Source organism: Magallana gigas, chromosome 2, assembly GCF_963853765.1.
Source record: "Magallana gigas chromosome 2, xbMagGiga1.1, whole genome shotgun sequence".
NCBI classification, from domain to species: domain Eukaryota; kingdom Metazoa; phylum Mollusca; class Bivalvia; order Ostreida; family Ostreidae; genus Magallana; species Magallana gigas.
Genome location: NC_088854.1, coordinates 6,290,189 through 6,314,546, shown reverse-complemented (window position 1 = coordinate 6,314,546; position 24,358 = coordinate 6,290,189). Strand labels below are relative to the sequence as shown.

The window sequence follows — 24,358 nt, the reverse complement described above, 5'->3', positions numbered from 1 at the left end:
TAAACATGCAGACAGCTGCAAACATAAACACAGAAGGAAAGCAACAGGGATTAGTTGATCCACATTAAACCCATCTACTACAGAAGAAGAAATAGTCTGTTGCTTTCCTTCAACACAAGTGGAATTCTTGGCAATGCAGGCAGATTGAACAAAAAATTATATAAAAGGATTGAATGAAACACATCCATGCCAAAATCATAAAGCTTAAACTCTTAGAAATTTCTCTTCAAACTGTGTTTGAATAAATAACTCCTCAGTCCAAAAATAAGCTCAATAGAAGAAATCTATTCATGCCTTTGTATAAAAATTTAGTAAAAAGTTTAAACTCCTTGCTACAAGTAGTTCAAATTAATAGCTGTTGTAAGTTTGCCATCACCTTATATTTGCAGCCTCTTTTAATGTTTACATCTAGATTATAACAATTCTGATTTTCATAATTTAAGATATGTTAATTTGAATGAATTAGAACAGCTACTTCAAATCTCAGTGCAATATGCTAGCTTTAATTTTGTTAAATTTGTCAACTACAGCCAAAGAAATATAAAGAGAAGCCTTTTGATATCTTAACATAACTATCAGATATAATGGTAATTCACTACATGTTCTGGCCTATTCCGTTTTGTTTAGTAAGTGTAAATTACACTAAGGTATTCTATGTTCTAAGTGCTGAATTCTAATCTGACTTTTGTTTCAATGAAAGAAACACTAATACATTTAAAATTAATTTTAAAAATTCTGGCATAAAAAACAATTTGTATTCTATAAATTCTTATATTGATTTAATACTGTAAATAACAGATTATGTATAGAGAAATATATATTTTAAAACTACTGTACATATACTTTGAAAAGAGAATAATAAGAACAGATATATACTTGTACGGGTAACAATGAACATACCTGTGTATCCTGTGGGTGGTCATCTCCAGGAAGATGGGCAGTGACCTCAGTGTCAGTGCTGATGTCACTGATGTCAAAGGTCGTGTCAGCTTCAAAGGTTGGCACTTCCTGTTGCTCCTTCGCCTCCTTTATGTGTTTTACCTCTTCTCGGGCCTGTGAAAATATGTCGAGCATGTAAGTTTAACTTGTAAAATCTGACCAAATAAAAGTGAGACAGAACTATAAACCTTCTCTATTCACCTTGAATCCCCTGAACATGGACTGTATTTTGACTGCAGCCTCCTGTTTGATAACTTCTTTGCTTTCAATTGTTTCCACTTGTTCTTCCAAAGCCTCCTCTTCCTCCTCAACAAGTTCTGAAATCAGAATGATCCATGTTAGAATTCAAAATATATGTACCAAGACAAAACAATTCTCTTATACAAAGAGACCTAGTCAGCATCTAATTATTAGTTAAGTCTTTACCAGTGATAGTCAACATTGCTGTGCATTCGGCCTGTCCAGCTTCGTTGGAGGCAGTGACTGTGTACACACCAGAGTCCTCGGGGAAAGCTTCGGTCAACAAAAGAGTGACCTCCCCTTCCTCGCCCTGCACCACTTTGTAGATCTCACTGTCTTCCTTGATGACCTCATTGTCATGGTGCCATGTGACCTCTGGAGTAGGTGTGCCTGTTACCTTGACGATAAACTTGACCTCTTCTCCCTCCTGAGCTTTGATGTCATCGATTCTGGTGACAAATTTAGGTGCTACCAGTTCCTTTTCTTGGACCTGTGACACCTGAGGTACCTCTTCTGCTGGTGTGTGGGGGACCTCAATGACAGTCTCCTCTTGGGTGATTTCTTCACTTGAGTCACTATGAAAAAAGATAGCAACACAATCTTAGTATACATAATATTTTTTATCCTTCAATTTAATCTGTCTTCTGGTTCCGAAGAAAGAGTACAGCTTTATGCATTTCTTACCGGTCAGTTTTCAAAACAGATCTGAAATCCAGTTGCTCATGCGGAAATTGTTGGTTGACCTTGGTTTCACTGTGGACATGCAAAAAGTCAATAACATGCATGAATGAATTGAAATGTTAGTTCAATGATGCGTGACATTTAATTTTATAGTACATTGTACTCACACTGTGTCTTGTTTTAGGACCTCTCTAAAATCTAGCTGTTCATAATGAAATTGTTGGTTCACCTTGGTCTCACTGAAAGACATGCAAAACACACAACATGCTGAAAATTCTGTTATCTCTGGGTCAATGAGGATTTGTGAGGGCTGGTTGTTAATCATTATGTAAGATACTAACTCCTTTAACATCTCTAACAAATCAATAAACAAAACAACAGCAGATGAGGAGCCTGCTATCTTGTAAATCATTGATATATATGAATTCTTAGACTAGTCTTTACTTCACTTACATCCATCACCTGACTTATAAACGAGTCACTGACTTACTCATTGTAAGTTTTAATCACTGACTTACACATGGCGAGTTTTAATTGCGTCCCTGAAGTCCAGCTGCTCATGAGCAAACTGTTGGTTCACTTTCGTTTGTCTGTCAGAATACACATACAAGCATGCCGTTAATGACTATACAATAGTCAGGTTAGTAGGCGATAAAGTTTTATAGGAAAAGGGTATATATAAATCTTAAATATGCAATATGTTAATTGTTATGTTTAAAAATATGAATTATATTCATATTCAAGCAAAAACATTTGAGAGTTCATGGTAGAGACAGATAATGTTTTACTTTAACATAAAATGATCTGTTTCGGTAAGCAGCAATTTTTCACCACATAAGCCCTTATCAGTGGGCAACATCAAAATGGAGCTAATGAAAAGAAGTTGATTCAATCTCTTAAATTACAATAATCTTTGAGCAAATTGAAACTAAGGCAAAATCAAAATGGGTGAAATTATTCTGTATAAAGTATGGAAAAGTGAGCCCCAAATGTTATCTCAAAAACTGCACTTACACATGCTCTGACTTGAGAGCATCCCTAAAGTCCAGCTGCTCTGAATGGAACTGTTCATTCACTTTGGTTTTCCTGTTAAGGAACACATGCAATGATTAAGAATTCAACAAGATCTTTCAAGACATTTTAAAACAAAATTTACAGAATAGATCTGTCCCTGCACCAGGTGTTCGATTGACTTACACTTTTGTTTTTAGTGCACTTCTGAAGTCCAGCTGTTCTGACTCAAAAGTCTCATTTGTTTTGGTTTTACTACATGTGACATGCAAAGAAAAACATCCAGGTGTTTATATGAAGAAAGCATGCCAAATACAAGTACAAGCAATAGTAACAAGGAAAAAGGGAAATTCTTGATAGAATATCATTTGGGAAATTTATGGTATATGCTGTATTCTGAATATCATATATTTTGATGTTAATAGGCATTGTTCATTTAATTGATGCTTTTTTATTGGTTGTATGAGAACCATTGTGTACTGCGGTTTCATTATTATTTAGGGGAATCAATTTTCATGGATGTAGAGAAAATTACAGTTTCAAAGATTATGTTAATTTGTGGCTAATGATCCAATCATTGCAACACGTTTTTAAAAATTGCACTTCAATGAACATCTAATTTCATTGGAGACAACTCAAAATTGAAATCCACAAAAATTGGTATTCAACAAAAATTGATGAAACCACAGTAATATTCCGCATAATTTATAGGTCATATCAACTCTGTGAGCTATTGCTCATTTAAGAAACTCAAACTCACACTTTGGATTTTAAGACAGCCCTGAAGTCAAGCTGCTCAGCATCGGGCATGGTGAATGGTTTAGCTGGAGTTTCTTCGGCTACCTCTGGTTTGGGGGCTTCCTTCATCTCCTCTGTGCCCTCAAGTTCCTCTGTATAATAAATTCCAAATTTTATTTTCTGATTCATTTGTATTGTTTTACATTAAATCAACTGAGTCTTATTTCTTAAACATTCTGATACTTTTGTAGGAATATGAACAACTGTAGATGAAAGAAAACCTCAGATTATTTTTGAGGACCACTGACCTTGAAGCACAGTGAGGACAGCTGAACAGGAAACCTCGCCTGCCTCGTTCACAGCCTTCACCGTGTACACACCGGCATCCTCAGGGAAAACCTCAGGCAGGTGAAGGATAACCTCACCCTGCTCACCAGCCATGATCTTGTATATGTCGTCATCTTTGATTGGCTCATTTTCATGGAACCACATGACCTCTGGGGTAGGTTCACCTTTGACCTTGACCGTAAATTTGGCCTCACCACCTTCCTCAGATGTGAGATCCTCAATGGTGACCACAAATTGTGGGGAAGTAACAGTCTGGATACAGAAATATGGAACATTGTAAAAGCCAGTTTTACATCAATTTGGTCAACCAAAACATTGAAACATTCTATTGCTTTGTTTTAATATATTAACATTGTGTTATTTCATTTCTCACCTTTTTCAGAACCTCTCTGAAGTCCACCTGTTCAGTTGTCACAATCTCTTCTGTGGTTTCCTCCTCAGTAACATCTTGTGAGAATTTCCTGTTGACACAGAATTTGACAAATCAACACCACTGAGTATCATGGTTCTGACTGGTTTGGAAAAGCATGCTTCAAACTGATCATGCAAGGAACAACTTCCATGCACAGAAAATAGCAGTAATGCACTAAACATTTTCTCCTTCAGATTTGTTGTACGATGTAATAATATTTCACATTTTTATTCTTAAAATGCTGTATACCACCTGCATTATCTTTTAATACATTTACAAATTTGTTTTTAAAATAATGTTCATTGTCACAATTATTTTGATTTTATTACAATGTACTGTCAAGTGAATATGTGAGCATAAATTTCTGGATTAAAACAGTGGAGCATTTTCCCATGACTTACTTGGACTTAGTTGAGGTTGTTTTTAACATAGTTCTAAAGTCCTTCTGTTCAGGCTGATACTTTATGCCAACCTTAGTCCTCCTGTTCACAACAGCAAGGAAAGAAGATCATGCACAAGTCAAAAGCAAGGATTGAGTTAATGACAGCTATCACAAGTTAGTCAGAAGTTCATATAGATCTTAAGCTTTCTTTTCATTGGACCATTCATAAAAAAATTAACAACAAAATTCATACATCTATTACATATCAACCAAAGAAAAAAAATCTGATTTTGGATTCATGCATGAAGAATCTCCAAAAGCTACAAAATCACACTCGTGTAAAATCAAAATAGCTGTTTTGATAATTTTTTTAACATACAAACATGATCATTTCTAGAATTAATCATCATAATGGCTGAAATGAAGTCAAATCCATCAGAATCCATTTTAAGATATATGGTAACTTAAAGTTAAACCTGAATAATAATTTTGTTAGACTGCTGACTATAGAGGGGTTCATACATCTTGCCCTTGGTACAAAGCTGGCATGGTTATTCATTACTTACACTTCGGTTGTCAAAGAGTCCCTGAAGTCAGTCTTCTGAGGTCCTTCTGGTTCTACAAAACACACAAAATTCAAACCATTGTATATCAAAAATGTCTTTAAAAAACATATGTGCTAACTTTTTTAAATTAGACAGACTTACTTTTGACGAGCAAGGAGACAGAAATACTGGCTTCTCCCTGGTCGTTCTGGGCTAGGACCTTGAATGTCCCAGCATCCTCGGGCTCGATGCTGTTCAGGGTCAGCGTTGTGTGGTAGATGTTGCCTTCTTGGTCTGTGGTGATTGTCACTCTATCTGACGGTGTCATTTCTTCGTTTTCCTTGGACCAGTGAATCTGGGGCTGGGGATTAGCCACCACAGTGGCTTCAAATGTTACAGTTTCACTGAGGGAGGCTGTCTGGAACTTGGGTTTCTGAGTGAAAGCTGGAGCAATGAACTCATCCTCCAGTACTTCATCTGAAGCTAAATAAAATTTCCAACAATTTAAAATCGATCAAAAACAAAAATATCAACCAAAATAGTTCTAGAGACCCCAAATAAAACAGAAAGGACATTTTATAATACTCGCCTGCCAAAAATATAAACCAAAATAGTTTTAAAGACCTCATAGAGAACAGACAGGACATTTCAATTCTCACCTGCCACAAAGAGCTCAGCTGTTGTTTCAGAAGTACCCAGTTCATTCTTTGCCACCACAGTATATCTCCCAGCATCCTCGGGGTACACATCCGGAATAAAGAGAGAGCACAAATTGTCCTCGTCGTAGAATATCTTGAACTCCTCAGAATTAACGATCATTTGATCGTCTCTGTACCATGTGACCGTCGGTTTGGGAACTCCATGGATCTGACACTCCAGACGCGCCTGTCCTCCGTCTGCCGCCTGGATGCTCTTCAGTGGAGCGACAACTTCTGGAGCACATTTCTCCTCCCTTTCTTCCACCACTGAAGAAACAAAAACACCAGGATAACAAATCTATTGCATAATCATCCAAATGGTTGAGCCTTTGAAAGATTTTGAAAGATCAATATGACAATTACCAAATTGGATAGGAGATTCCGGTTTTTCTTCCTCTGAAGTGACTTCCTTATCTTCCTCTGCAATTGCAATTATTTAAGAACTCAGATCAATTAAATCAAAGTTAACATGATAAAGTGTCAATGCATGTACAAAGATAGACAGATAGACGGGCAGAAAGACACTCACCGAATTTCTGCTCTTTCTCTGATAAAGTTTCTTTTAGTGTAAACTCAGTATCAATGTGTTCCACATGTTGATCTACAAAAGGTGTGAAGAATGAATTATAACAAGCTTCCAAACAAATATCTTGTACTGTTTGAACAAGCAAAACAGCATATGGTAAATCACAAAAAGGAAAGTTTTCTATCTAAAAAGTTGCAATCTACAGCTAAGAATAGGAATAGGTATGAACATATACATATATAGTATTTATCTAAAAACTTTCACTCTGAACCTAAATTTAAAACAATTCACAACCGGAGTTTTAGTACAGTAAAAAAAAGTGAACCTGAGAAAGAAAGTAAATAAAAAAGTTATTAAAATAAATTAAAAATGCACGAACAAACTCCCAACCCCAAAATATACCGCAGATTCGGTTTAAAGTAAGAATAAAGTGGGTTTTGGTTTTTTTTTTTTTTATCTTTTATACTGATCTATATTTTTGCTGAATTGCTAAGAAGATTGACTTCTTACAAGTGAAAATGAGTTTTTGTATTTGATTTATACGACATTGATTATTTTGCTAATTTCTTTTAAACTCTTCATTAGAGTTCCCACTTATCAAATTCAGTGCCCTACCAAGACAAAATCAATTAACTTAGAATATGATCAAAACATGAAACGCTTTTTTATATGAACAGCAGTGACACAATTTTAATGGATTTTACAAACACAAAACTTATTTAAGTTGCATTAAATTTTCTTTTTCTTATATACCAGAGCAAAAGATTTGATTGGTGATACATGTGTGCCCACCCTAGTCATTAACCTAACGGTATATATGTAGACCAAAGAAATCAAAACTATCTGAATCTTAAAAAATCCACAATAACTGAATTCCTGGTAGTAATATTTCTCTAAAACAAGAACACAATAGGTTCATTTAAAAAAAGAAACTTACTTTGTTACTTTAAAGTTTGATACTCATTTTCATTACAAATTTATAATAAAATAATAAATTTTAAGAATTTTTTATACCAGGAATACAATACACATGCCATTTCATGCAGAATCAAATATATCTAAAAGACAAAGTTCCAAAAACTCTTCAACATATCAGTATCAGTTTGTGATGAAAAACAGCAATACTGCCTGCTAGAGCTTGTTTTTTAATAGATTATATTAAATGTTCCTATAGATCAAACCATTCTCTGCAAAGAAAATGTAAAGCGCATCTATACCTGTCTTAAGAAAAATAAATAAAGTAGCCATGCTTCACTGCCTTCAGTGACATTCAATTATTGATATTTATAGACAACTTTTAGCATCGTCAAGCTGTCTATAGAAGCTGTAGCCACTGCAAGAGCAGCTTAATACCTTCTCTTCCCTTTTCATAGCTCAGCACTTGAGAACTTGACTTCGATTTGTCAAGAGGCATTTCTTTGTAAACCTCACCTTTAGTTTCTGACACAGGAGTAATATCTGATTCCTCAGATCCTAGTTTGTGTACCATAGACTCTAAATTCATGTCATCACTAGTAATTTTAATTTTAGAAATACTTGATTTTCTAACTGATTCAAATTCAAAAGGAGAACCAATTTCTTTTGAAGTTATTTGATTAACTTCCTCGGTAGTGATTTCAACACCCACTTCCTCTGCTCTCTTCTCAGAGGGAGCAAACTCGGCCACGACTTCCTCCTTCTCCTCCTCAGGCGCTTCTTCCACAACCAGTTCTGCGCTGACATCCTCGGAGGGTTTCTCCTCCGGGATTTCAACCACCATTATAGTTTCGGGTTGCTCTTTAGACACGATTTCAAGGGACACTTCCTCCTTGACCGTCTCCTCAGCAGCCACTGAGATCTGTTCGGCCACTTGTTCTTCGGCCGGAATTTCAACAGTGGGTTTCTCTTCCACTGCCTCCACAGTCTCAGCAGTGCTGATTTCTACACCCACGCTCTCTTTGGGTGCTTCGGCGGTTGTGACTTGTTCAGTGATTTCTGCCTCCGTGATTTCAGCAGCTTCCTCGGTAGTGATTTCAACACCCACTTCCTCTGCTCTCTTCTCAGAGGGAGCAAACTCGGCCACGACTTCCTCCTTCTCCTCCTCAGGCGCTTCTTCCACACCCAGTTCTGCGCTGACATCCTCGGAGGGTTTCTCCTCCGGGATTTCAACCACCATTTCAGTTTCGGGTTGCTCTTTAGACACGATTTCAAGGGACACTTCCTCCTTGACCGTCTCCTCAGCAGCCACTGAGATCTGTTCGGCCACTTGTTCTTCGGCCGGAATTTCAACAGTGGGTTTCTCTTCCACTGCCTCCACAGTCTCAGCAGTGCTGATTTCTACACCCACGCTCTCTTTGGGTGCTTCGGCGGTTGTGACTTGTTCAGTGATTTCTGCCTCCGTGATTTCAGCAGCTTCCTCGGTAGTGATTTCAACACCCACTTCCTCTGCTCTCTTCTCAGAGGGAGCAAACTCGGCCACGACTTCCTCCTTCTCCTCCTCAGGTGCTTCTTCCACACCCAGTTCTGCGCTGACATCCTCGGAGGGTTTCTCCTCCGGGATTTCAACCACCATTTCAGTTTCGGGTTGCTCTTTAGACACGATTTCAAGGGACACTTCCTCCTTGACCGTCTCCTCAGCAGCCACTGAGATCTGTTCGGCCACTTGTTCTTCGGCCGGAATTTCAACAGTGGGTTTCTCTTCCACTGCCTCCACAGTCTCAGCAGTGCTGATTTCTACACCCACGCTCTCTTTGGGTGCTTCGGCGGTTGTGACTTGTTCAGTGATTTCTGCCTCCGTGATTTCAGCAGCTTCCTCGGTAGTGATTTCAACACCCACTTCCTCTGCTCTCTTCTCAGAGGGAGCAAACTCGGCCACGACTTCCTCCTTCTCCTCCTCAGGTGCTTCTTCCACACCCAGTTCTGCGCTGACATCCTCGGAGGGTTTCTCCTCCGGGATTTCAACCACCATTTCAGTTTCGGGTTGCTCTTTAGACACGATTTCAAGGGACACTTCCTCCTTGACCGTCTCCTCAGCAGCCACTGAGATCTGTTCGGCCACTTGTTCTTCGGCCGGAATTTCAACAGTGGGTTTCTCTTCCACTGCCTCCACAGTCTCAGCAGTGCTGATTTCTACACCCACGCTCTCTTTGGGTGCTTCGGCGGTTGTGACTTGTTCAGTGATTTCTGCCTCCGTGATTTCAGCAGCTTCCTCGGTAGTGATTTCAACACCCACTTCCTCTGCTCTCTTCTCAGAGGGAGCAAACTCGGCCACGACTTCCTCCTTCTCCTCCTCAGGTGCTTCTTCCACACCCAGTTCTGCGCTGACATCCTCGGAGGGTTTCTCCTCCTGGATTTCAACCACCATTTCAGTTTCGGGTTGCTCTTTAGACACGATTTCAAGGGACACTTCCTCCTTGACCGTCTCCTCAGCAGCCACTGAGATCTGTTCGGCCACTTGTTCTTCGGCCGGAATTTCAACAGTGGGTTTCTCTTCCACTGCCTCCACAGTCTCAGCAGTGCTGATTTCTACACCCAGGCTCTCTTTGGGTGCTTCGGCGGTTGTGACTTGTTCAGTGATTTCTGCCTCCGTGATTTCAGCAGCTTCCTCGGTAGTGATTTCAACACCCACTTCCTCTGCTCTCTTCTCAGAGGGAGCAAACTCGGCCACGACTTCCTCCTTCTCCTCCTCAGGTGCTTCTTCCACACCCAGTTCTGCGCTGACATCCTCGGAGGGTTTCTCCTCCGGGATTTCAACCACCATTTCAGTTTCGGGTTGCTCTTTAGACACGATTTCAAGGGACACTTCCTCCTTGACCGTCTCCTCAGCAGCCACTGAGATCTGTTCGGCCACTTGTTCTTCGGCCGGAATTTCAACAGTGGGTTTCTCTTCCACTGCCTCCACAGTCTCAGCAGTGCTGATTTCTACACCCAGGCTCTCTTTGGGTGCTTCGGCGGTTGTGACTTGTTCAGTGATTTCTGCCTCCGTGATTTCAGCAGCTTCCTCGGTAGTGATTTCAACACCCACTTCCTCTGCTCTCTTCTCAGAGGGAGCAAACTCGGCCACGACTTCCTCCTTCTCCTCCTCAGGTGCTTCTTCCACACCCAGTTCTGCGCTGACATCCTCGGAGGGTTTCTCCTCCGGGATTTCAACCACCATTTCAGTTTCGGGTTGCTCTTTAGACACGATTTCAAGGGACACTTCCTCCTTGACCGTCTCCTCAGCAGCCACTGAGATCTGTTCGGCCACTTGTTCTTCGGCCGGAATTTCAACAGTGGGTTTCTCTTCCACTGCCTCCACAGTCTCAGCAGTGCTGATTTCTACACCCAGGCTCTCTTTGGGTGCTTCGGCGGTTGTGACTTGTTCAGTGATTTCTGCCTCCGTGATTTCAGCAGCTTCCTCGGTAGTGATTTCAACACCCACTTCCTCTGCTCTCTTCTCAGAGGGAGCAAACTCGGCCACGACTTCCTCCTTCTCCTCCTCAGGTGCTTCTTCCACACCCAGTTCTGCGCTGACATCCTCGGAGGGTTTCTCCTCCGGGATTTCAACCACCATTTCAGTTTCGGGTTGCTCTTTAGACACGATTTCAAGGGACACTTCCTCCTTGACCGTCTCCTCAGCAGCCACTGAGATCTGTTCGGCCACTTGTTCTTCGGCCGGAATTTCAACAGTGGGTTTCTCTTCCACTGCCTCCACAGTCTCAGCAGTGCTGATTTCTACACCCACGCTCTCTTTGGGTGCTTCGGCGGTTGTGACTTGTTCAGTGATTTCTGCCTCCGTGATTTCAGCAGCTTCCTCGGTAGTGATTTCAACACCCACTTCCTCTGCTCTCTTCTCAGAGGGAGCAAACTCGGCCACGACTTCCTCCTTCTCCTCCTCAGGTGCTTCTTCCACACCCAGTTCTGCGCTGACATCCTCGGAGGGTTTCTCCTCCGGGATTTCAACCACCATTTCAGTTTCGGGTTGCTCTTTAGACACGATTTCAAGGGACACTTCCTCCTTGACCGTCTCCTCAGCAGCCACTGAGATCTGTTCGGCCACTTGTTCTTCGGCGGGAATTTCAACAGTGGGTTTCTCTTCCACTGCCTCCACAGTCTCAGCAGTGCTGATTTCTACACCCACGCTCTCTTTGGGTGCTTTGGCGGTTGTGACTTGTTCAGTGATTTCTGCCTCCGTGATTTCAGCAGCTTCCTCGGTAGTGATTTCAACACCCACTTCCTCTGCTCTCTTCTCAGAGGGAGCAAACTCGGCCACGACTTCCTCCTTCTCCTCCTCAGGCGCTTCTTCCACAACCAGTTCTGCGCTGACATCCTCGGAGGGTTTCTCCTCCGGGATTTCAACCACCATTATAGTTTCGGGTTGCTCTTTAGACACGATTTCAAGGGACACTTCCTCCTTGACCGTCTCCTCAGCAGCCACTGAGATCTGTTCGGCCACTTGTTCTTCGGCCGGAATTTCAACAGTGGGTTTCTCTTCCACTGCCTCCACAGTCTCAGCAGTGCTGATTTCTACACCCACGCTCTCTTTGGGTGCTTCGGCGGTTGTGACTTGTTCAGTGATTTCTGCCTCCGTGATTTCAGCAGCTTCCTCGGTAGTGATTTCAACACCCACTTCCTCTGCTCTCTTCTCAGAGGGAGCAAACTCGGCCACGACTTCCTCCTTCTCCTCCTCAGGCGCTTCTTCCACACCCAGTTCTGCGCTGACATCCTCGGAGGGTTTCTCCTCCGGGATTTCAACCACCATTTCAGTTTCGGGTTGCTCTTTAGACACGATTTCAAGGGACACTTCCTCCTTGACCGTCTCCTCAGCAGCCACTGAGATCTGTTCGGCCACTTGTTCTTCGGCCGGAATTTCAACAGTGGGTTTCTCTTCCACTGCCTCCACAGTCTCAGCAGTGCTGATTTCTACACCCACGCTCTCTTTGGGTGCTTCGGCGGTTGTGACTTGTTCAGTGATTTCTGCCTCCGTGATTTCAGCAGCTTCCTCGGTAGTGATTTCAACACCCACTTCCTCTGCTCTCTTCTCAGAGGGAGCAAACTCGGCCACGACTTCCTCCTTCTCCTCCTCAGGTGCTTCTTCCACACCCAGTTCTGCGCTGACATCCTCGGAGGGTTTCTCCTCCGGGATTTCAACCACCATTTCAGTTTCGGGTTGCTCTTTAGACACGATTTCAAGGGACACTTCCTCCTTGACCGTCTCCTCAGCAGCCACTGAGATCTGTTCGGCCACTTGTTCTTCGGCCGGAATTTCAACAGTGGGTTTCTCTTCCACTGCCTCCACAGTCTCAGCAGTGCTGATTTCTACACCCACGCTCTCTTTGGGTGCTTCGGCGGTTGTGACTTGTTCAGTGATTTCTGCCTCCGTGATTTCAGCAGCTTCCTCGGTAGTGATTTCAACACCCACTTCCTCTGCTCTCTTCTCAGAGGGAGCAAACTCGGCCACGACTTCCTCCTTCTCCTCCTCAGGTGCTTCTTCCACACCCAGTTCTGCGCTGACATCCTCGGAGGGTTTCTCCTCCGGGATTTCAACCACCATTTCAGTTTCGGGTTGCTCTTTAGACACGATTTCAAGGGACACTTCCTCCTTGACCGTCTCCTCAGCAGCCACTGAGATCTGTTCGGCCACTTGTTCTTCGGCCGGAATTTCAACAGTGGGTTTCTCTTCCACTGCCTCCACAGTCTCAGCAGTGCTGATTTCTACACCCACGCTCTCTTTGGGTGCTTCGGCGGTTGTGACTTGTTCAGTGATTTCTGCCTCCGTGATTTCAGCAGCTTCCTCGGTAGTGATTTCAACACCCACTTCCTCTGCTCTCTTCTCAGAGGGAGCAAACTCGGCCACGACTTCCTCCTTCTCCTCCTCAGGTGCTTCTTCCACACCCAGTTCTGCGCTGACATCCTCGGAGGGTTTCTCCTCCGGGATTTCAACCACCATTTCAGTTTCGGGTTGCTCTTTAGACACGATTTCAAGGGACACTTCCTCCTTGACCGTCTCCTCAGCAGCCACTGAGATCTGTTCGGCCACTTGTTCTTCGGCCGGAATTTCAACAGTGGGTTTCTCTTCCACTGCCTCCACAGTCTCAGCAGTGCTGATTTCTACACCCACGCTCTCTTTGGGTGCTTTGGCGGTTGTGACTTGTTCAGTGATTTCTGCCTCCGTGATTTCAGCAGCTTCCTCGGTAGTGATTTCAACACCCACTTCCTCTGCTCTCTTCTCAGAGGGAGCAAACTCGGCCACGACTTCCTCCTTCTCCTCCTCAGGCGCTTCTTCCACAACCAGTTCTGCGCTGACATCCTCGGAGGGTTTCTCCTCCGGGATTTCAACCACCATTATAGTTTCGGGTTGCTCTTTAGACACGATTTCAAGGGACACTTCCTCCTTGACCGTCTCCTCAGCAGCCACTGAGATCTGTTCGGCCACTTGTTCTTCGGCCGGAATTTCAACAGTGGGTTTCTCTTCCACTGCCTCCACAGTCTCAGCAGTGCTGATTTCTACACCCACGCTCTCTTTGGGTGCTTCGGCGGTTGTGACTTGTTCAGTGATTTCTGCCTCCGTGATTTCAGCAGCTTCCTCGGTAGTGATTTCAACACCCACTTCCTCTGCTCTCTTCTCAGAGGGAGCAAACTCGGCCACGACTTCCTCCTTCTCCTCCTCAGGCGCTTCTTCCACACCCAGTTCTGCGCTGACATCCTCGGAGGGTTTCTCCTCCGGGATTTCAACCACCATTTCAGTTTCGGGTTGCTCTTTAGACACGATTTCAAGGGACACTTCCTCCTTGACCGTCTCCTCAGCAGCCACTGAGATCTGTTCGGCCACTTGTTCTTCGGCCGGAATTTCAACAGTGGGTTTCTCTTCCACTGCCTCCACAGTCTCAGCAGTGCTGATTTCTACACCCACGCTCTCTTTGGGTGCTTCGGCGGTTGTGACTTGTTCAGTGATTTCTGCCTCCGTGATTTCAGCAGCTTCCTCGGTAGTGATTTCAACACCCACTTCCTCTGCTCTCTTCTCAGAGGGAGCAAACTCGGCCACGACTTCCTCCTTCTCCTCCTCAGGTGCTTCTTCCACACCCAGTTCTGCGCTGACATCCTCGGAGGGTTTCTCCTCCGGGATTTCAACCACCATTTCAGTTTCGGGTTGCTCTTTAGACACGATTTCAAGGGACACTTCCTCCTTGACCGTCTCCTCAGCAGCCACTGAGATCTGTTCGGCCACTTGTTCTTCGGCCGGAATTTCAACAGTGGGTTTCTCTTCCACTGCCTCCACAGTCTCAGCAGTGCTGATTTCTACACCCACGCTCTCTTTGGGTGCTTCGGCGGTTGTGACTTGTTCAGTGATTTCTGCCTCCGTGATTTCAGCAGCTTCCTCGGTAGTGATTTCAACACCCACTTCCTCTGCTCTCTTCTCAGAGGGAGCAAACTCGGCCACGACTTCCTCCTTCTCCTCCTCAGGTGCTTCTTCCACACCCAGTTCTGCGCTGACATCCTCGGAGGGTTTCTCCTCCGGGATTTCAACCACCATTTCAGTTTCGGGTTGCTCTTTAGACACGATTTCAAGGGACACTTCCTCCTTGACCGTCTCCTCAGCAGCCACTGAGATCTGTTCGGCCACTTGTTCTTCGGCCGGAATTTCAACAGTGGGTTTCTCTTCCACTGCCTCCACAGTCTCAGCAGTGCTGATTTCTACACCCAGGCTCTCTTTGGGTGCTTCGGCGGTTGTGACTTGTTCAGTGATTTCTGCCTCCGTGATTTCAGCAGCTTCCTCGGTAGTGATTTCAACACCCACTTCCTCTGCTCTCTTCTCAGAGGGAGCAAACTCGGCCACGACTTCCTCCTTCTCCTCCTCAGGTGCTTCTTCCACACCCAGTTCTGCGCTGACATCCTCGGAGGGTTTCTCCTCCGGGATTTCAACCACCATTTCAGTTTCGGGTTGCTCTTTAGACACGATTTCAAGGGACACTTCCTCCTTGACCGTCTCCTCAGCAGCCACTGAGATCTGTTCGGCCACTTGTTCTTCGGCCGGAATTTCAACAGTGGGTTTCTCTTCCACTGCCTCCACAGTCTCAGCAGTGCTGATTTCTACACCCACGCTCTCTTTGGGTGCTTCGGCGGTTGTGACTTGTTCAGTGATTTCTGCCTCCGTGATTTCAGCAGCTTCCTCGGTAGTGATTTCAACACCCACTTCCTCTGCTCTCTTCTCAGAGGGAGCAAACTCGGCCACGACTTCCTCCTTCTCCTCCTCAGGTGCTTCTTCCACACCCAGTTCTGCGCTGACATCCTCGGAGGGTTTCTCCTCCGGGATTTCAACCACCATTTCAGTTTCGGGTTGCTCTTTAGACACGATTTCAAGGGACACTTCCTCCTTGACCGTCTCCTCAGCAGCCACTGAGATCTGTTCGGCCACTTGTTCTTCGGCGGGAATTTCAACAGTGGGTTTCTCTTCCACTGCCTCCACAGTCTCAGCAGTGCTGATTTCTACACCCACGCTCTCTTTGGGTGCTTTGGCGGTTGTGACTTGTTCAGTGATTTCTGCCTCCGTGATTTCAGCAGCTTCCTCGGTAGTGATTTCAACACCCACTTCCTCTGCTCTCTTCTCAGAGGGAGCAAACTCGGCCACGACTTCCTCCTTCTCCTCCTTAGGTGCTTCTTCCACACCCAGTTCTGTGCTGACATCCTCGGAGGGTTTCTCCTCCGGGATTTCAACCACCATTTCAGTTTCGGGTTGCTCTTTAGACACGATTTCAAGGGACACTTCCTCCTTGACCGTCTCCTCAGCAGCCACTGAGATCTGTTCGGCCACTTGTTCTTCGGCGGGAACTTCAACAGTGGGTTTCTCTTCCACTGCCTCCACAGTCTCAGCAGTGCTGATTTCTACACCCACGCTCTCTTTGGGTGCTTCGGCGGTTGTGACTTGTTCAGTGATTTCTGCCTCCGTGATTTCAGCAGCTTCCTCGGTAGTGATTTCAACACCCACTTCCTCTGCTCTCTTCTCAGAGGGAGCAAACTCGGCCACGACTTCCTCCTTCTCCTCCTCAGGTGCTTCTTCCACACCCAGTTCTGCGCTGACATCCTCGGAGGGTTTCTCCTCCGGGATTTCAACCACCATTTCAGTTTCGGGTTGCTCTTTAGACACGATTTCAAGGGACACTTCCTCCTTGACCGTCTCCTCAGCAGCCACTGAGATCTGTTCGGCCACTTGTTCTTCGGCCAGAATTTCAACAGTGGGTTTCTCTTCCACTGCCTCCACAGTCTCAGCAGTGCTGATTTCTACAGCCACGCTCTCTTTGGGTGCTTCGGCGGTTGTGACTTGTTCAGTGATTTCTGCCTCCGTGATTTCAGCAGCTTCCTCGGTAGTGATTTCAACACCCACTTCCTCTGCTCTCTTCTCAGAGGGAGCAAACTCGGCCACGACTTCCTCCTTCTCCTCCTCAGGTGCTTCTTCCACACCCAGTTCTGCGCTGACATCCTCGTAGGGTTTCTCCTCCGGGATTTCAACCACCATTTCAGTTTCGGGTTGCTCTTTAGACACGATTTCAAGGGACACTTCCTCCTTGACCGTCTCCTCAGCAGCCACTGAGATCTGTTCGGCCACTTGTTCTTCGGCCGGAATTTCAACAGTGGGTTTCTCTTCCACTGCCTCCACAGTCTCAGCAGTGCTGATTTCTACACCCACGCTCTCTTTGGGTGCTTCGGCGGTTGTGACTTGTTCAGTGATTTCTGCCTCCGTGATTTCAGCAGCTTCCTCGGTAGTGATTTCAACACCCACTTCCTCTGCTCTCTTCTCAGAGGGAGCAAACTCGGCAAAGACTTCCTCCTTCTCCTCCTCAGGTGCTTCTTCCACACCCAGTTCTGCGCTGACATCCTCGGAGGGTTTCTCCTCCGGGATTTCAACCACCATTTCAGTTTCGGGTTGCTCTTTAGACACGATTTCAAGGGACACTTCCTCCTTGACCGTCTCCTCAGCAGCCACTGAGATCTGTTCGGCCACTTGTTCTTCGGCCGGAATTTCAACAGTGGGTTTCTCTTCCACTGCCTCCACAGTCTCAGCAGTGCTGATTTCTACACCCACGCTCTCTTTGGGTGCTTCGGCGGTTGTGACTTGTTCAGTGATTTCTGCCTCCGTGATTTCAGCAGCTTCCTCGGTAGTGATTTCAACACCCACTTCCTCTGCTCTCTTCTCAGAGGGAGCAAACTCGGCCACGACTTCCTCCTTCTCCTCCTCAGGTGCTTCTTCCACACCCAGTTCTGCGCTGACATCCTCGGAGGGTTTCTCCTCCGGGATTTCAACCACCATTTCAGTTTCGGGTTGCTCTTTAGACACGATTTCAAGGGACACTTCCTCTTTGACCGTCTCCTCAGCAGCCACTGAGATCTGTTCGGCCACTTGTTCTTCGGCCGGAATTTCAACAGTGGGTTTCTCTTCCACTGCCTCCACAGTCTCAGCAGTGCTGATTTCTACACCCACGCTCTCTTTGGGTGCTTCGGCGGTTGTGACTTGTTCAGTGATTTCTGCCTCCGTGATTTCAGCAGCTTCCTCGGTAGTGATTTCAACACCCACTTCCTCTGCTCTCTTCTCAGAGGGAGCAAACTCGGCAAAGACTTCCTCCTTCTCCTCCTCAGGTGCTTCTTCCACACCCAGTTCTGCGCTGACATCCTCGGAGGGTTTCTCCTCCGGGATTTCAACCACCATTTCAGTTTCGGGTTGCTCTTTAGACACGATTTCAAGGGACACTTCCTCCTTGACCGTCTCCTCAGCAGCCACTGAGATCTGTTCGGCCACTTGTTCTTCGGCCGGAATTTCAACAGTGGGTTTCTCTTCCACTGCCTCCACAGTCTCAGCAGTGCTGACTTCTACACCCACGCTCTCTTTGGGTGCTTCGGCGGTTGTGACTTGTTCAGTGATTTCTGCCTCCGTGATTTCAGCAGCTTCCTCGGTAGTGATTTCAACACCCACTTCCTCTGCTCTCTTCTCAGAGGGAGCAAACTCGGCCACGACTTCCTCCTTCTCCTCCTCAGGTGCTTCTTCCACACCCAGTTCTGCGCTGACATCCTCGGAGGGTTTCTCCTCCGGGATTTCAACCACCATTTCAGTTTCGGGTTGCTCTTTAGACACGATTTCAAGGGACACTTCCTCCTTGACCGTCTCCTCAGCAGCCACTGAGATCTGTTCGGCCACTTGTTCTTCGGCCGGAATTTCAACAGTGGGTTTCTCTTCCACTGCCTCCACAGTCTCAGCAGTGCTGATTTCTACACCCACGCTCTCTTTGGGTGCTTCGGCGGTTGTGACTTGTTCAGTGATTTCTGCCTCCGTGATTTCAGCAGCTTCCTCGGTAGTGATTTCAACACCCACTTCCTCTGCTCTCTTCTCAGAGGGAGCAAACTCGGCCACGACTTCCTCCTTCTCCTCCTCAGGTGCTTCTTCCACACCCAGTTCTGCGCTGACATCCTCGGAGGGTTTCTCCTCCGGGATTTCAACCACCATTTCAGTTTCGGGTTGCTCTTTAGACACGATTTCAAGGGACACTTCCTCCTTGACCGTCTCCTCAGCAGCCACTGAGATCTGTTCGGCCACTTGTTCTTCGGCCGGAATTTCAACAGTGGGTTTCTCTTCCACTGCCTCCACAGTCTCAGCAGTGCTGATTTCTACACCCACGCTCTCTTTGGGTGCTTCGGCGGTTGTGACTTGTTCAGTGATTTCTGCCTCCGTGATTTCAGCAGCTTCCTCGGTAGTGATTTCAACACCCACTTCCTCTGCTCTCTTCTCAGAGGGAGCAAACTCGGCCACGACTTCCTCCTTCTCCTCCTCAGGTGCTTCTTCCACACCCAGTTCTGCGCTGACATCCTCGGAGGGTTTCTCCTCCGGGATTTCAACCACCATTTCAGTTTCGGGTTGCTCTTTAGACACGATTTCAAGGGACACTTCCTCCTTGACCGTCTCCTCAGCAGCCACTGAGATCTGTTCGGCCACTTGTTCTTCGGCCGGAATTTCAACAGTGGGTTTCTCTTCCACTGCCTCCACAGTCTCAGCAGTGCTGATTTCTACACCCACGCTCTCTTTGGGTGCTTCGGCGGTTGTGACTTGTTCAGTGATTTCTGCCTCCGTGATTTCAGCAGCTTCCTCGGTAGTGATTTCAACACCCACTTCCTCTGCTCTCTTCTCAGAGGGAGCAAACTCGGCCACGACTTCCTCCTTCTCCTCCTCAGGTGCTTCTTCCACACCCAGTTCTGCGCTGACATCCTCGGAGGGTTTCTCCTCCGGGATTTCAACCACCATTTCAGTTTCGGGTTGCTCTTTAGACACGATTTCAAGGGACACTTCCTCCTTGACCGTCTCCTCAGCAGCCACTGAGATCTGTTCGGCCACTTGTTCTTCGGCCGGAATTTCAACAGTGGGTTTCTCTTCCACTGCCTCCACAGTCTCAGCAGTGCTGATTTCTACACCCACGCTCTCTTTGGGTGCTTCGGCGGTTGTGACTTGTTCAGTGATTTCTGCCTCCGTGATTTCAGCAGCTTCCTCGGTAGTGATTTCAACACCCACTTCCTCTGCTCTCTTCTCAGAGGGAGCAAACTCGGCCACGACTTCCTCCTTCTCCTCCTCAGGTGCTTCTTCCACACCCAGTTCTGCGCTGACATCCTCGGAGGGTTTCTCCTCCGGGATTTCAACCACCATTTCAGTTTCGGGTTGCTCTTTAGACACGATTTCAAGGGACACTTCCTCCTTGACCGTCTCCTCAGCAGCCACTGAGATCTGTTCGGCCACTTGTTCTTCGGCCGGAATTTCAACAGTGGGTTTCTCTTCCACTGCCTCCACAGTCTCAGCAGTGCTGACTTCTACACCCACGCTCTCTTTGGGTGCTTCGGCGGTTGTGACTTGTTCAGTGATTTCTGCCTCCGTGATTTCAGCAGCTTCCTCGGTAGTGATTTCAACACCCACTTCCTCTGCTCTCTTCTCAGAGGGAGCAAACTCGGCCACGACTTCCTCCTTCTCCTCCTCAGGTGCTTCTTCCACACCCAGTTCTGCGCTGACATCCTCGGAGGGTTTCTCCTCCGGGATTTCAACCACCATTTCAGTTTCGGGTTGCTCTTTAGACACGATTTCAAGGGACACTTCCTCCTTGACCGTCTCCTCAGCAGCCACTGAGATCTGTTCGGCCACTTGTTCTTCGGCCGGAATTTCAACAGTGGGTTTCTCTTCCACTGCCTCCACAGTCTCAGCAGTGCTGATTTCTACACCCACGCTCTCTTTGGGTGCTTCGGCGGTTGTGACTTGTTCAGTGATTTCTGCCTCCGTGATTTCAGCAGCTTCCTCGGTAGTGATTTCAACACCCACTTCCTCTGCTCTCTTCTCAGAGGGAGCAAACTCGGCCACGACTTCCTCCTTCTCCTCCTCAGGTGCTTCTTCCACACCCAGTTCTGCGCTGACATCCTCGGAGGGTTTCTCCTCCGGGATTTCAACCACCATTTCAGTTTCGGGTTGCTCTTTAGACACGATTTCAAGGGACACTTCCTCCTTGACCGTCTCCTCAGCAGCCACTGAGATCTGTTCGGCCACTTGTTCTTCGGCCGGAATTTCAACAGTGGGTTTCTCTTCCACTGCCTCCACAGTCTCAGCAGTGCTGATTTCTACACCCACGCTCTCTTTGGGTGCTTCGGCGGTTGTGACTTGTTCAGTGATTTCTGCCTCCGTGATTTCAGCAGCTTCCTCGGTAGTGATTTCAACACCCACTTCCTCTGCTCTCTTCTCAGAGGGAGCAAACTCGGCCACGACTTCCTCCTTCTCCTCCTCAGGTGCTTCTTCCACACCCAGTTCTGCGCTGACATCCTCGGAGGGTTTCTCCTCCGGGATTTCAACCACCATTTCAGTTTCGGGTTGCTCTTTAGACACGATTTCAAGGGACACTTCCTCCTTGACCGTCTCCTCAGCAGCCACTGAGATCTGTTCGGCCACTTGTTCTTCGGCCGGAATTTCAACAGTGGGTTTCTCTTCCACTGCCTCCACAGTCTCAGCAGTGCTGATTTCTACACCCACGCTCTCTTTGGGTGCTTCGGCGGTTGTGACTTGTTCAGTGATTTCTGCCTCCGTGATTTCAGCAGCTTCCTCGGTAGTGATTTCAACACCCACTTCCTCTGCTCTCTTCTCAGAGGGAGCAAACTCGGCCACGACTTCCTCCTTCTCCTCCTCAGGTGCTTCTTCCACACCCAGTTCTGCGCTGACATCCTCGGAGGGTTTCTCCTCCGGGATTTCAACCACCATTATAGTTTCGGGTTGCTCTTTAGACACGATTTCAAGGGACACTTCCTCCTTGACCGTCTCCTCAGCAGCCACTGAGATCTGTTCGGCCACTTGTTCTTCGGCCGGAATTTCAACAGTGGGTTTCTCTTCCACTGCCTCCACAGTCTCAGCAGTGCTGATTTCTACACCCACGCTCTCTTTGGGTGCTTCGGCGGTTGTGACTTGTTCAGTGATTTCTGCCTCCGTGATTTCAGCAGCTTCCTCGGTAGTGATTTCAACACCCACTTCCTCTGCTCTCTTCTCAGAGGGAGCAAACTCGGCCACGACTTCCTCCTTCTCCTCCTTAGGTGCTTCTTCCACACCCAGTTCTGCGCTGACATCCTCGGAGGGTTTCTCCTCCGGGATTTCAACCACCATTTCAGTTTCGGGTTGCTCTTTAGACACGATTTCAAGGGACACTTCCTCCTTGACCGTCTCCTCAGCAGCCACTGAGATCTGTTCGGCCACTTGTTCTTCGGCCGGAATTTCAACAGTGGGTTTCTCTTCCACTGCCTCCACAGTCTCAGCAGTGCTGATTTCTACACCCACGCTCTCTTTGGGTGCTTCGGCGGTTGTGACTTGTTCAGTGATTTCTGCCTCCGTGATTTCAGCAGCTTCCTCGGTAGTGATTTCAACACCCACTTCCTCTGCTCTCTTCTCAGAGGGAGCAAACTCGGCCACGACTTCCTCCTTCTCCTCCTCAGGTGCTTCTTCCACACCCAGTTCTGCGCTGACATCCTTTGAGGGTTTCTCCTCCGGGATTTCAACCACCATTTCAGTTTCGGGTTGCTCTTTAGACACGATTTCAAGGGACACTTCCTCCTTGACCGTCTCCTCAGCAGCCACTGAGATCTGTTCGGCCACTTGTTCTTCGGCCGGAATTTCAACAGTGGGTTTCTCTTCCACTGCCTCCACAGTCTCAGCAGTGCTGATTTCTACACCCACGCTCTCTTTGGGTGCTTCGGCGGTTGTGACTTGTTCAGTGATTTCTGCCTCCGTGATTTCAGCAGCTTCCTCGGAAGTGATTTCAACACCCACTTCCTCTGCTCTCTTCTCAGAGGGAGCAAACTCGGCCACGACTTCCTCCTTCTCCTCCTCAGGTGCTTCTTCCACACCCAGTTCTGCGCTGACATCCTTTGAGGGTTTCTCCTCCGGGATTTCAACCACCATTTCAGTTTCGGGTTGCTCTTTAGACACGATTTCAAGGGACACTTCCTCCTTGACCGTCTCCTCAGCAGCCACTGAGATCTGTTCGGCCACTTGTTCTTCGGCCGGAATTTCAACAGTGGGTTTCTCTTCCACTGCCTCCACAGTCTCAGCAGTGCTGATTTCTACACCCACGCTCTCTTTGGGTGCTTCGGCGGTTGTGACTTGTTCAGTGATTTCTGCCTCCGTGATTTCAGCAGCTTCCTCGGTAGTGATTTCAACACCCACTTCCTCTGCTCTCTTCTCAGAGGGAGCAAACTCGGCCACGACTTCCTCCTTCTCCTCCTCAGGTGCTTCTTCCACACCCAGTTCTGCGCTGACATCCTCGGAGGGTTTCTCCTCCGGGATTTCAACCACCATTTCAGTTTCGGGTTGCTCTTTAGACACGATTTCAAGGGACACTTCCTCCTTGACCGTCTCCTCAGCAGCCACTGAGATCTGTTCGGCCACTTGTTCTTCGGCCGGAATTTCAACAGTGGGTTTCTCTTCCACTGCCTCCACAGTCTCAGCAGTGCTGATTTCTACAGCCACGCTCTCTTTGGGTGCTTCGGCGGTTGTGACTTGTTCAGTGATTTCTGCCTCCGTGATTTCAGCAGCTTCCTCGGTAGTGATTTCAACACCCACTTCCTCTGCTCTCTTCTCAGAGGGAGCAAACTCGGCCACGACTTCCTCCTTCTCCTCCTCAGGTGCTTCTTCCACACCCAGTTCTGCGCTGACATCCTCGGAGGGTTTCTCCTCCGGGATTTCAACCACCATTTCAGTTTCGGGTTGCTCTTTAGACACGATTTCAAGGGACACTTCCTCCTTGACCGTCTCCTCAGCAGCCACTGAGATCTGTTCGGCCACTTGTTCTTCGGCCGGAATTTCAACAGTGGGTTTCTCTTCCACTGCCTCCACAGTCTCAGCAGTGCTGATTTCTACACCCACGCTCTCTTTGGGTGCTTCCGCGGTTGTGACTTGTTCAGTGATTTCTGCCTCCGTGATTTCAGCAGCTTCCTCGGTAGTGATTTCAACACCCACTTCCTCTGCTCTCTTCTCAGAGGGAGCAAACTCGGCCACGACTTCCTCCTTCTCCTCCTCAGGTGCTTCTTCCACACCCAGTTCTGCGCTGACATCCTCGGAGGGTTTCTCCTCCGGGATTTCAACCACCATTTCAGTTTCGGGTTGCTCTTTAGACACGATTTCAAGGGACACTTCCTCCTTGACCGTCTCCTCAGCAGCCACTGAGATCTGTTCGGCCACTTGTTGTTCGGCCGGAATTTCAACAGTGGGTTTCTCTTCCACTGCCTCCACAGTCTCAGCAGTGCTGATTTCTACACCCACGCTCTCTTTGGGTGCTTCGGCGGTTGTGACTTGTTCAGTGATTTCTGCCTCCGTGATTTCAGCAGCTT

At 47.0% G+C, this 24,358-nt stretch overlaps 2 protein-coding genes across 2 annotated transcripts in view; one reads left to right on the top strand and one right to left on the bottom strand.

Annotated features, from left to right (window-relative positions):
• The window catches only part of LOC105342773 (titin), a 243,327-nt gene that overhangs the window by 125,500 nt on the left and 93,469 nt on the right, over positions 1-24,358 (bottom strand). Inside the window, exons 102-118 of the mRNA XM_066074713.1 lie at positions 6,524-6,595; positions 6,358-6,414; positions 5,956-6,261; positions 5,459-5,779; positions 5,318-5,369; positions 4,771-4,851; positions 4,331-4,418; positions 3,918-4,209; positions 3,632-3,761; positions 3,058-3,126; positions 2,875-2,946; positions 2,379-2,450; positions 2,028-2,099; positions 1,864-1,932; positions 1,366-1,754; positions 1,141-1,256; positions 901-1,053 (exon numbers count right to left, since the gene is read on the bottom strand). Coding sequence (XP_065930785.1) covers positions 901-1,053; positions 1,141-1,256; positions 1,366-1,754; positions 1,864-1,932; positions 2,028-2,099; positions 2,379-2,450; positions 2,875-2,946; positions 3,058-3,126; positions 3,632-3,761; positions 3,918-4,209; positions 4,331-4,418; positions 4,771-4,851; positions 5,318-5,369; positions 5,459-5,779; positions 5,956-6,261; positions 6,358-6,414; positions 6,524-6,595 — 2,411 coding nt within the window. The remainder of the gene's footprint in view (positions 1-900; positions 1,054-1,140; positions 1,257-1,365; positions 1,755-1,863; positions 1,933-2,027; positions 2,100-2,378; positions 2,451-2,874; positions 2,947-3,057; positions 3,127-3,631; positions 3,762-3,917; positions 4,210-4,330; positions 4,419-4,770; positions 4,852-5,317; positions 5,370-5,458; positions 5,780-5,955; positions 6,262-6,357; positions 6,415-6,523; positions 6,596-24,358) is intronic.
• Positions 13,687-15,460, top strand: LOC136272575 (streptococcal hemagglutinin-like; the record flags this gene model as incomplete). The annotated part of the gene is made up of 2 exons (XM_066074316.1): positions 13,687-15,379; positions 15,444-15,460. Coding segments are annotated over 2 exons (1,710 nt in total), but the record flags the coding sequence as incomplete, so codon positions are not given.